At 36.7% G+C, this 13,995-nt stretch overlaps 1 protein-coding gene across 1 annotated transcript in view; it reads right to left on the minus strand.

The window, feature by feature from the left end:
* Nucleotides 1–7,031: 7,031 nt before the first annotated feature.
* ABRAXAS2 (abraxas 2, BRISC complex subunit) overlaps nt 7,032–13,995 on the minus strand; it is a 61,023-nt gene continuing 54,059 nt past the window's right edge. The window contains exon 9 of the mRNA XM_053692609.1: nt 7,032–8,923. Within this exon, the coding sequence (XP_053548584.1) occupies nt 8,541–8,923 (383 nt within the window). The 3' untranslated portion in view covers nt 7,032–8,540. The remainder of the gene's footprint in view (nt 8,924–13,995) is intronic.

Here is a 13,995-nt window from a genome sequence, read left to right on the forward strand (position 1 = left end):
CTTTTACACAAGCGTCTGTCAGAAGTTCCAGACGTTCAGGCTTTTTGTCAGGATTAAGCCTGTGTTTAAATCTGTTTCTCCGCCGTGGAGCTTAAACTTAGTTCTTAACGTTTTACAGGGTGTTCCGTTTGAACCCCTTCACTCCATTGATATCAAGCTGTTATCTTGGAAAGTTCTGTTTTTAATGGCTATTTCCTCGGCTCGTAGAGTCTCTGAATTATCAGCCTTACATTGTGATTCTCCGTATCTGATTTTTCATTCAGATAAGGTAGTTCTGCGTACTAAACCTGGGTTCTTACCCAAGGTAGTCACTAACAAGAATATCAATCAAGAGATTGTTGTTCCATCATTGTGTCCTAACCCTTCTTCAAAGAAGGAACGACTTCTGCACAATCTAGATGTAGTCCGTGCCCTGAAATTTTATTTACAGGCAACTAAAGATTTTCGACAAACTTCTTCCCTGTTTGTCGTTTATTCTGGACAGAGGAGAGGTCAAAAAGCATCTGCTACCTCTCTATCCTTTTGGCTTCGTAGCATAATACGTTTAGCTTATGAGACTGCTGGACAGCAACCTCCTGAAAGGATTACAGCTCATTCTACTAGAGCTGTGGCTTCCACTTGGGCATTTAAGAACGAGGCCTCTGTTGAACAGATTTGCAAGGCTGCAACTTGGTCTTCTCTTCATACTTTTTCCAAATTTTACAAATTTGACACTTTTGCTTCTTCGGAGGCTGTTTTTGGGAGAAAGGTTCTTCAGGCAGTGGTTCCTTCCGTATAGAGATCCTGCCTGTCCCTCCCGTCATTCGTGTACTTAGCTTTGGTATTGGTATCCCATAAGTAATGATGACCCGTGGACTGACTACACTTAACAGGAGAAAACATAATTTATGCTTACCTGATAAATTCCTTTCTCCTGTAGTGTAGTCAGTCCACGGCCCGCCCTGTTTTTTAAGGCAGGTCTAAATTTTTAAATTATACTCCAGTCACCACTGCACCCTATAGTTTCTCCTTTCTCGTTTGGTTTTTGGTCGAATGACTGGGTGTGACGTAGAGGGGAGGAGCTATATAGCAGCTCTGCTTGGGTGATCCTCTTGCACTTCCTGTTGGGGAGGAGTTAATATCCCATAAGTAATGATGACCCGTGGACTGACTACACTACAGGAGAAAGGAATTTATCAGGTAAGCATAAATTATGTTTTTGTACTAGACTGTCCCTTATCAGCTAATTATTTTACCAGTGCTCCAGTTCAGATATCCTCAAAAACTGGCCTGTTTGGGAGTCCTGAGGACAGGTTTGAAAACCAGTGATTTAGACTAAATGACAGAATTCAAAAGGGCATTATCCCAATTAAGAAAAAAAAGAAAACAAACAGAAACATAAAAAGCCACTAAAGTCTTAAAGGGTAAATTTAAAATACAGCCTATTAAAAAATGCTGTTCTAATATAGAACTGAGGTTTTACACTAATTTGGGATCCAAAAGTGGTCCACTTTTTTTTATTTGTCTTCGTTGGATTCTAAAAGCTCAGAATATTAAGCAGCAGCTTAAGTTGCTTTTGAGCCTTTGCGGGGCAGGCCTGCTTCACGCTGCTTTGTACTGTCTCAGCCACCTTTAAGATGGAGTATGAAAATCACCACGAACACACTTGCTGGAGGTGATTGACAGACCCTTCTCTCACCTGAGAGAAGTGGGCAGCATTATATACTAGCCAACGTACAGTGTTTTGCTGCCCATTCATTGTGAGGTTGTGCGGACAGGTTGTCGAATTGAGATCCTTGTCTGCATGGCCTTTAATACGTGGGGCCCCAAGTCTCTCTTTTTTTTATATAGGTAAGATAGGGTCCTAAAGTAACCCCTTTTTATCAGTTAGGTCTCAATACAGGCTTTTTTTAAATAAAAGCATAAATATGTTACTATCTTTGTTGTACAATTTTATAAGTGAACAGACTATATTATGTGCATATCTTACTATATTCATGTAATACTTTATAACTTGCCTGTTATGTCTTAAACAGTAAACCTCAATAAAAAATAATTGACCTTACACAAGAAAAAAAAAAAAGATGTTCTATAACCTAACAAACCAAAATATAATTCTATTGAGATGGAATGACTGAAAAAAAGACAACTGATTTTCATCAGGGTGCATCATTAGGCTCTGAAGTATGTCCTGATTAAATTAGTGCATGTTCGGCACGCTTCTAAATAGCTCTCAAGTTCAGGGGATAAGTTATGCTTAAAAACCTATCGTAGGTGCAGTAAAGTAACTATTAGATTATACTGGATCTTAAAGATAAAATGATGAATTATATAAAAAAAAACATTTACTGTCACTAACAGCATGAGCTAATTTATTTTTTTACTCCGAAATATAATCCGTAATCTTTTCACAAAGAGGATTTACTTATAGTATCTGCATTACAACCCAAGACAAAAAACAATTTCTCTATCGCAATGAGGCGGTTCCATGGGTGTCTATAAAGTGGATTATAATTCCTGCTTCCTGCTGGCAGGAAGTATATCCCACGTGTTATGGACACCTATGGACTCTCCTTACTATACGAAAAAAAAGGCTTGAGACATGAGATAAAGGTTATAGATTTAGAAGCAAAAAGCCTAAAATTGTCATCATGCACAAAGATTCTTCTCCATACAACTGAAAGCAAAGGACAAAAACGTGACACTTTGCAGTAAACATGAATTATAGGGAAATCTAAACTACAGTTTTTACTGCTAATAGGACGTTTTTAGTACAATCATATAAGAAAGAGCAACATTACCATGCGTTTAACCCTTTTGCAACATTAACCATGCGTTTAACCCTTTTGCAACATTAACCATGCGTTTAACCCTTTTGCAACATTAACCATGCGTTTAACCCTTTTGCAACATTAACCATGCGTTTAACCCTTTTGCAACATTAACCATGCGTTTAACCCTTTTGCAACATGTTTAAGTCATCTCCAGAGCAGCAATGCCCTAATATAGGCGCTAGTTCAACACATCTGGTGATCCAATGGCAAGAGGCATATCCGTGTAGCTACCAATTATTAGTTGCTTGTAAAACTCCCTAGGCATGCTTTTCAACAAAATAAAACCAAGAGAACAATTTTAAAAAAGGATATGAAACCCAAAATTGTTCTTTTGTGATTCAGACAGAGCATACAATTTTTTCAAAATTAGCAGTCTACTTCCTATATCAAATTTGCTACATTCAATTGTTTTTTTTTTAATTGGCACTATATGGTAGGAAATGGCGCTTCCATCTAGTGCTCTTGCAAAACTGCTGCCACATAGTACTCCAGATATGCTAATGAGCTTACGCCCCTGCTTTTCAACAAAAGATACCAAAAGAACAAATAAAGTTTGATAATAAATGTAAAGTTGTTTAAAATTAAATGCTCTATCTGAATCGTTGTTTGAAAAGTCTCAAAGTGCAAGCTCTATATGAACCATGAAAGTTTAAAGGTGCAGTAAACCTACAAAATAATGTTATACAATTCTGCACATAGTAATAACATGATCTTAGCGCAAACTTTATGCAACATAATATTGCAGCTAAAATGTGATAAGAGGATTTTTCAGACCGCCGCTCTTGCTCTACTGAGCGGGTCTGGTTTTCCCCCTGAGTGCATCTGGGCAGCTGTCTAGTCACAGCCCGGCACGATTGCGCCATTACACTCAATGCAACTCGCTCCCGCTATCAGACAGAGCAGGAGCGAGTTACATTGAGTGTAATGGCGTGATCGGGCTGTGACTAGACAGCTGCCCAGATGCGCTCACGGGGAAAATCAGACCTGCTCAGCAGAGCAAGAGCAGCGGTCTGAAAAATCCTCTTATAATCACATTTTAGCTGCAATATTATGTTGCATACATTTTGCGCTAAGATCATGTTATACTATGTGCAGAATTGTATAATTAATCCTCTTTTATAATCAAATTTCAGCTGCAATATTATGTTGCATAAAGTTTGTGCTAAGATCATGTTATATAATTCTGCACTATGTGCAGAATTATATAAACATTTTGTAGGTTTACTGCCCCTTTAATATTAACGTTCAAGCTCTTTAAAAGTTAAAGCTGTTTAAATGTAAACTAAAACTGCAGTACTGGCTTTGTACTTCCAACTACAAAAGAAACATTTCAAAATGGCTTTTAGAATAAAAAAACAAACTTTAAAGGGATATTATACAACAAAATGAATATAGGCTATTTAAATAAAGCATTAAGTATTGATACAATTTGCAATTGACATGCATTACCTATTTTGCAGTTAACTCTCCTAAAAATCAGAACAAACATGCAGGGTGTTTCACTTAAAGGGACATTATACACTCATTTTTTCTTTGCATAAATGTTTTGTAGATAATCTATTTATATAGCCCATAAAGTTTTTTTTTTTTAATTAATGTATAGTTTTGCTTATTTTTAAATAAAATTGCTCTGATTTTCAGACTCCTAACCAAGCCCCAATGTTTTATGTGAATACGCTCGACTACCTACTCCAGCTTGCTCCTGTTTGTGTAAAGGGTCTTTTCATATGCAAAAGAAGGGGGAGGGGGGGGAGTGTCTTATTTGCCACTTGCAGTGGGCTTTCCAGCTACCTTTTCAACAGAGGTAAACTGACAGCTTCTAAGTAAGTTTTTAAACAGTTTTATACTGAATTTTTATATCAGTATCTGTGCATATTATTCTTTATAGTAGTGTCTATTACATGCAGTTATATGAAAATGAGTGTATACTGTCCCTTTAATATGTATACCTACGTACTATAGTCTAATCACTGAGCTATTGTTTTCCCCTCACTCCCTAACTTACTGCCTACAGACAGGAAGTCACTAACGGACATGCCTGACTCACTGAAACTGCACTGTTATATAAGGTCTGCTGAGAAACGGTTTTATTTATAAAATCAGAACAGTAAAAGATACACAGAACTGCCTAAAACTCTCCAGCTATGTCCGTCTCCCACCTCCTCTGGTAACACAGTTTCTTACTCCCTCTACTCACCGGACTAAACTGCTCACAGACACTTCTGAGAAACCATCTCCTAGTCAGGATAATATTTTACTGAGAAGTTTGTGAGAATTTTAGCTCTGTGTGTGTAAAAGCTATTTTTTTACACTGTAATAACCATCCAGTGCAGCAGAGGCATAGCTGTCTGATTTTAGGCAAATTAGCTTCTACACACAGGGAGCTAAACTTCTCACACACAGTGAAATATGATCCTAACTAGGAGATTGTACCGCAGAGAAGAGTCTGTGAGAAGTTTAGTCCGATGAGGAGAGGGAGTGAGGAGGTAGGAGACAGACAAAAGCTGGAGAGTTTTAGGCAGCTCTGTGTATCTCTTTTACTGTTCTTATTTTACAAAGAACACAACAGTTTCTCATATAACAGTGCAGCTTTAGTGATTCAGGTAAGTCAGTTAGTGACTTATTGGCTCATGGCAGTGAGGGGAAAACAATAGCTCAGTGATTAGAATATAGTACCTAAGTATACATATTCAGTGAAACACCCTGCATGTTCCCCCCCCATTTTAGGAGAGTTAGCTGCAAATTCAGTAATGCATGTCAATTACAAACGTGTTCTACACTTCATGCTTTATTTAAATAGCCTATATTAATGTTGCTGTATAATGTCCTTTTAAACTGATTTAAAGAAAATGTAACATTATTAACCATGTACAATAAAACAAAATTTAAGGGACATGAAACCCAAAAATTGCATTTCATTATTCAGATAGAACATGCAATTTTAAACAACTTTCAAATTTACTCCTATTATCTAATTTGCTTCATTCTCTTGGTATCCTTTGTTGAAAAGTATATCTAGTAGGCAGGCTCAGGAGCTGGCTGTTAATTGGTGGCTGCACATATATACCGCTTATCATTGGCTTACCAATGTGTCCAGCTAGCTCACAGTAGTGAATTGCTGCTCCTTAAAAGGACATGAAACCCAACATTTTTCTGTCTTTATTTAGATAGAGAATACAAATTTTTTAAAAAAGTTTCCAATTTACTTCTATCAAATTTGCTTCATTCTCATGTTATTCTTTGTTGAAAAGATCTAGATAGGTGGCATGCACATGTCAGAAGCACTACATGACAGGAAATAGTGCTGCTATCTAGTGCTCTTGCTAATGTATATTGCAAAACTGCTGCCATTTAGTACAGCAGACATGTGCACACTCCTGAACTTACCATCCTGCTTTTCAACAAAGGATAACCAGAAATAATACAAGTAAATTGGAAAGTTGTTACAATTGTATGCTCTATCTGAATCATGAAAGAAAATTTTGGGGGTTTATGTCCCTTTAAATAAAGGATACCAAGAAAATGAAGTAAAATTATTAATAGAAGTAAACTGAAAAGTTGCTTAAAAACGACATGTTCTTTGCTGATATTAATTTCTATTGGGAGTTACTACCCCGATCCCTTTAACATTTAAACCATTGAAATACAAGTGTAACCCCTTTCTTTTTAGTCTTCCTGAGTCTCTCCCTCCTCGTCCATAATATAACATAAACCCCTTTGACCAATGCCCCTCCACAGTCTCAAGATGCCTTATAATAGAAACATATCCAAATATTCAAAGAAACCTGCGTTTGTTTGTTGTATATTAACATTGTACTATTGAGGTTTTTTATCACAATGTAATCTACATTCACTGGCACAAGTTTCCGTAGACTAGTTGTTTCTTTGTGTTACCTAAGGAGACAATGGACTTTACACTTCTCTTTCACTTTTCTACAATACAAAGGAAACTGACAAATGTATTATTGTGTCCTTTCCTTAGCAGTCATCAGTGTTTGTATGTTTAAAAATTCATAAACAAAGATTAAAAAGAATATAAAATAATACGCTACTCTTAAACATGAAAGAAAAATGTTGGTTTTCATGTCCCTTTAACCTACAACTTTACATTGTTAGGTGTTAAATGTATATAGTTATACACTTACATTGTTGTGCTTTTGTCTTTTCATATGTGTAAAAAACAAAAGTAAATATAAAAGAGTCTGGGAACATATGTGATAAAGTAAAGCACATTTATTACATCTGATTGCAACATTTGTACCAGTCTTAAGGCTGAAAGTTTTTGCACCATACTGAGAAGGGCACTAAATAGGACTTTCCATGCCTGGATGTAATCAGCCAATGCAGCAAACAGAGGAATAAGAGGGTGACCTGCCGTCACTCTGCGATCTCACCAGTCATATACACCCGAGTTTCTTTTTTATAATGTCCGTTTGCAGGATCAGGCGCTTTATTTAATATTTTTCTCTCTCTTTTCTTACATTTATAGGGAAACAACATTTAGTAAAATTAAATTAAAAAGTGCAGCTAATCATAAAATTCCCTTCCATTGTACTTAGTCTCATGATGGAAGCTGGTTAAAGAGATGTCAAGAGTGAATGTTAACACTTCTATTATGGGGAGTAGACCTGGTTATTAAAGGCTATTTGCCTTGTTCCTCATTTTGCAGTTCCACGATGATGCCAAGGAGCAATATTTCAGCTATTTCAAAAGCCAAAAAAAGAAACGTCATGAAACAAGAGTATCTCCAGTGCTTGTGCCTAGTCCTTGTGTTTGCCCTCCTCCTAGCACTTAAGCAACGCTTTATGAAAGAGGCTGGCTCTTTTCAAAAGAACATTGATATTTTTGTGCCACTTAAGCTGTGATTACTTTGGTTTTTACTCCACGGTAAGTGGTTACATATTGAGGTTTTTTTAAGAAGTTACAGCTGTGCTCACTTTAACCTCTGATGTTGTGGGTGTCCATTGTCCAAAACGTTAAGCAATAAGGCATTCTGTAACTGGGATATGCAATGACATCCTAACACGCTACAGGTAAAGGGGTACTGAGCATATAAAATGCACATAAAGTGGGGTCTAAGGAATGGTGCGCAACTTTGTGATTAGTCCTTAGAAAAGTAAATAAGTTAAATGTTTCTCATAATGCATTAAAATGGATATGATTTCTAAAAGGCAGAAAACAGTCAGATAAAACTATAGAATGCAAGTGGTTGAAAGTGGGCAAGTGTGCAGTTTACAAATGAACCAATTGCAGATGGAAATTTTGTATGCCCAGTGGCAAGAAACCTTTTAAGAGTTGGCTTAACCCTGAAGATTGTCATTATTCCCTTGAACATCTGGAGATAATATATATATATATATATATGTATATAACTACTCTGTCAAACTAATACTTCAGGATAAAGTACAAGGTGAGCTGTTAGATTCCCCTCCTCCCTTTTTTACCTAATAATCCCTTCAATCTATACAACATCTCCAAGAGGTCAAAGGTACTGGCTCAAAAATGACGTGAGACATACAAAAAGTCATTCCACCTAATCTTGCAGCTCCATAGAAGCACTGATGATGCCAAAGTCAGTGAATACAAGAAGCTGTTGAGGAGTAAAAAAGTGCCGCATTTTAGCAGCCAGGAGGCAGCTTTACTCCTAAAGGCAGTCAGCTTCACATTGCTTACATTCCATATCGCCAAAAGATCCTCTTATGGGTTTCTGGCACAACACAACCTGCACTACTGCTGTAAGTGCCCATCAGGTTGTGTGCTTGGTTGGTACAGTTGATCCTCAACCATATCGCTGTCAGGAGAATCTGAAATATGCCGTGACTTCTTATAGTCACTTTGTGTTTCCTCTAGGTCTTCACTCCGTGTTGTGGAAGCACCTTTTCCAATATCTTTTATTTCTAATAGTAAGTGACAGGAAGAACCAACTGCCTGAGGCCGTGGCATGTCAGGTGGGCTACCCATGCTGTCCTCTGCATTTGCTCTTTCTTCAGAGTATGGAGGTGGAAGAAGGTCCTGTGGTCTAGAAGCAACAGCTGCACATTCTCCACTTGTAAATGTCATCATGCGGTCTGCAGGCCCATCAGTCTGCAGCAGCAGGGAATGGCGCAGGTCTGGCATTAAAAAAAAACAAAAACACATAAGCTGATATATTCACAACAGACAGCACAGGTCATGTGACTTCAGACAGTGATACTGACTAGCAAAAGGTAAACAAAAAAGTAAGCTATCTTATTTGCCAATTGCAAACAATAATGATTACAGTATTCTAAATCCTTTCCTAACAATAAAAGGTTTTAAAAGGCACAAATGATTTACATTATTTATTAGAACTAAGAGTGTATGTTGAATTATGCATCAAGGTAAGCAATTTGGTTATAATGCACACATAGTCATTAAAGGGACAGTATACTATAAAATTGTTTTTCCCTTAATATGTTTCCAATTACTACTTCACCAGCTGCAGAGTATAAAATGTATGAGATTTGCTTCCCCCCCCCAAAAAAAAGCTTTATTTATATCAAACAAAAGTGCACATAATAAATTGTATGCACATAGCACACATTAGAAATATTATGGTACAATATATCATTGAATTGATCCTCTATATTGACTGCGAGAAAACATTGAACATATAATGCATATTGTTAACAGAGTATCATTTATAATTAAAGATGGGGCCCAGTATTTAGAAACACATTCTCTAATTCAGTGTACTTCTTTCTAATCCCCAGTTTTAGCGTTTCAGACCTCTCTTGGGTCTTGAGCAAAGTCCCTTACAAACAGTTTTGGGGGTATGCAGGGATAGGGTTTAACACAACAGAAAAAACAAAACACCACAAAAGAAATTGCGTCTCAAGGAAAAAGATATGGTGTTGGTATAGGTTATTGGATTAAAGTGAAGTAGACACACAAGTAGCCAGAGAGTATATGTCAACCTTGTATTTGGAAATACCTACAACTGTTATGATCAGGTAGAGAAGGTACGTAGGCGTTATATAAAGCCTTAAAGGGACACTCAATCAAAATTAAACTTTCATTATTCAGATAGAGCATGCCATTTTAAACAACTTTCCAATTTACTTCCATTAACAAAATGTGCAGTCTTTTTATATTTAAACTTTTTAAGTCACCAGCTCCTACTGAGCATGTGCAAGAATAAGTGTGTATGCGTTTGTGAATGGCTGATGGCTGTCACATGGCACGTGTATGCATTTGTGAATGGCTGATAGCTGTCACATGGTACAGGGGGAGTGGTAAAAGACATAACTTTTAAAATTGTCAGAAAAAAAAAAATCTACTACTCATTTGAAGTTCAGACTAAGTGCTATTGCATTGTCTTGTTATCTTGCATTTGTTGATTATGCAAATCTACTGTGTTGACTGGGCCTTTAAATACATTTGGGTAGGCCTCACAGTGGGTTTATTCAGATCATCTGTAGGGAAAATATACTCATAGTAAAAAGAATATTTGCATTCCAGGAGTAGAAGGGAAGGTGATTATATCCTATAATGTCATAACCCTGCAGCACTTGAGTGGATTTACAGCAGTAGGTTATAAACAAAACGTTTAGCTAACTAATGATATAAAAAGGGTAAATCGTTATGATGGGAAATTCTAAGTAATTAAAGAGACACCTTATTTGTTTTATCAAATAGTTGAGAAAATTATTATCTCATATCTTACATGATACATATAATATTTGCATATATATGTCCAAATAAATTCAATTCTGAAATCTCAATAATGATATGAAGGGGGGTGCTAACTGTCAATAGTTATAGAGACAAAAAAGAAAAAGAAAGGTGACAGTATAATAGCAGTCATTCAATGTTGACAAATGTCACAAAAAGAACCTAAAAATAAAAATATGTATGGGTTCTTTTTGTGACATTTGTTGAAGAATAAATTATTTTTTATATAAACACTAAATTGCATGCTCTCTTTTTCTTGAGTATATTTTGCCTGTACTGGCGCTTTAGATTTTAATTGTTCTCTGTTGTCCTTTCCCCTGGGGATTTAGGAGAAATATCCCCTTAAATCTTAAAGCATATATACCCTAACCTTTGCGCAGTCTGTATAACCTTTTGTGGTAAATTTGCAATGCAAAGGTACTGTCAGCCCTCAGAATGTATCAGCATGCCAATCAGAGCATTAGCACCCTCAAAGAGGGTAGCCGGGCAAGGTTGGGCATCTCCCCTCAACAGCTCTGAATGTCTGGCAGTGGTAACATCAGGGGGTGTTAGGAGGTGTTTCATAGTTCCTGAAAGGTTATACCAGACCTCAAAGTCCTCCATATACCATATATAGTCTAGCTTACCATCCGGAAACGTAATTGAAGTAGGTGAGGCTTAAAGTCTCCAAATGTGTCCCCCCCCCCCCCCCGGGTGGGGATACCACAGGCTAAATAAACTATTTAAAATGCAAATATAAGGGTAATGGAAATACTTTTATACAATCTAATGCACTCTAGCAGGTAAAGTGAATTATTGGGAACAAATTAAAGGGGAGAATTTTTTTTAGTAAACTGTCCCTTTAAAAAGGGACAGTCTAGTCCAAAATAAACTTTCAGAATTCAGATAGAGAATGCAATTTTAAACAATTTTCCAATTTACTTTTATCACCAATTTTGCTTTGTTTTCTTGGTATTCTTAGTTGAAAGCTAAACCTAGGAGGCTCATATGCTAATTTATAAGCCCTTGAAGGCCGCCTCTTCTCTCTGGGCATCGACAGGTTTTCACCACTAGAGGGTGTTAGTTCATGTGTGTCATATAGATAACACTGTGCTCACGCACGTGGAATTCAGGTGAGCCAGCTCTGATTGGCTAAAATGGATGTCTGTCAAAAGAACTGAAATAAGGGGGCAGTTTGCAGAGGCTTAGATACAAGGTAATCAAAGATAAAAATTATATTTATATAACTGTGTTGGTTGTGCAAAACTATGGAATGGTTAATAAAGGGATTATCTATCTTTTTGAACAATAAAAATTCTGGTGTAGACTGTCCCTTTAAGTCATCTTGCAGTAATATCACAAAATGTAAAAACAAGTAATGTCTCTTATTACAACTACCCTCCACAGCACAGATAGATGACAGAAGAGAGTAGAATAAGAAAATGAGTGCATTGTTTTTTGATGTGCAGCATTCTGATAGTTGTAAACTAGTAAAGGAGAGAGAGACGCAGCTCCCCCTATTTACACTTTCTGATCAATTATTCCACAACTGAGTAAAATATTTTCTACAAGTGTTTATAGGAATTAATAATATAATGGCTAAGTTTATAAGGAGGGTACTAATGAGACATTGCTGTCTGTTTCCCTGTAGCTAATAAAGTTTACATTAACACAAAAAAAAAAAAAAATACTTATTGCTTGTCAGACTAGTGGCAACCTTTAAAGGAAACAACCATCCAACCACCTAAAATTTCTCATGTCCACTGCAGACAGAGCCAGGTGTACTTCCATTCAATGACAAATCTGTTATAGAAGCCTAATAACTAATGATTTTCCATAAAGTTTGAACATTTTCTACAGAACGTTTAAAAGGATAATGCATATTCTGCAGGAAATAAGATGACTATTTTTCCACATTCTTTAACCTTTTAACGCCGTTATGCCGTTCTATTCCGTCATATTTACACTGGGCTTTAAAGCCGTTATGACGGAATAGAACGTCATATCAAACGGCTGTCCTGAAGCCTTCTGCGCTTCAAGGACTTGATCGCGGTCTGGAGGGCGTTCCTAGGGTTGTAGGGACGCCCCCCAGATGCGATCCAATAATTGAAATCTCGCGATCGTATGCACGATCGCGTAGTTTCAATTTGTCTACATCGGAACAGGTGTTCCGATGTAGACACTTTAACCCTGTCACGAAAGGGTTAAAGCACTTCACTCATGGTTTTGTCATTTGTGCAATACTAAAAAAAAACAATTTATGTAAGAACTTACCTGATAAATTAATTTCTTTCATATTAGCAAGAGTCCATGAGCTAGTGACGTATGGGATATACATTCCTACCAGGAGGGGCAAAGTTTCCCAAACATCAAAATGCCTATAAATACACCCCTCACCACACCCATAACTCAGTTTAACGAATAGCCATGTAGTGGGGTGATAAAGGCGTAAAAAGCATCAACAAAAAGGTATTTGGAAATAATTGTGCTTTATACAAAAAAATCATAACCACCATAAAAAGGGTAGGCCTCATGGACTCTTGCCAATATGAAAGAAATGAATTTATCAGGTAAATTCTTACATAAATTATGTTTTCTTTCATGTAATTGGCAAGAGTCCATGAGCTAGTGACGTATGGGATATCAATACCCAAGATGTGGAACTCCACACAAGAGTTACTAGAGAGGGAGGGATAAAAATAAAAACAGCCAATTTCCGCTGAAAAAATAATCCACAACCCAAATTATACGTTTATTCTTTAATGACAAGAAAAACTTAAAACATAAGCAGAAGAATCAAACTGAAACAGCTGCCTGAAGAACTTTTCTACCAAAAACTGCTTCTGAAGAAGCAAATACATCAAAACAGTAGAATTTAGTAAATGTATGCAAAGAGGACCAAGTCGCCGCTTTGCAAATCTGATCAACTGAAGCTTCATTCTTACAAGCCCACAAAGTGGAGACTGATCTAATAGAATGAGCTGTAATTCTCTGAGGCGGAGCCTGACCCGACTCCAAATAAGCTTGATTAATCAAAAGCTTTAACCAAGAAGCCAAGGAAATAGCAGAAGCCTTCTGACATTTCCTAGAACCAGAAAATATAACAAATAGACTAGAAGTCTTTCTAAAATCTTTAGTAGCTTCAACATAATATTTCAAATCTCTCACCACATCCAAAGAATTCTTAGGATTAGGACAAAAGGAAGGAACAACAATTTCTCTACTAATGTTGTTAGAATTCACAACCTTATGTAAAAATTTAAATGAAGTCCGCCAAACTGCCTTATCTTGATGAAAAATCAGAAAAGGAGATTCACAAGAAAGAGCAGATAACTCAAAAACTCTTCTAGCAGAAGAGATGGCCAAAAGGAACAACACTTTCCAAGAAAATAGTTTAATATCCAAAGAATGCATAGGCTCAAATGGAGGAGCCTGTAAAGCCTTCAAAACCAAATTAAGACTCCAAGGAGGAGAGATTGATTTAATGACAGGCTTGATATGAACCAAAGCC

The sequence above is a fragment of the Bombina bombina genome, chromosome 9 (assembly GCF_027579735.1).
Source record: "Bombina bombina isolate aBomBom1 chromosome 9, aBomBom1.pri, whole genome shotgun sequence".
NCBI lineage: Eukaryota > Metazoa > Chordata > Amphibia > Anura > Bombinatoridae > Bombina > Bombina bombina.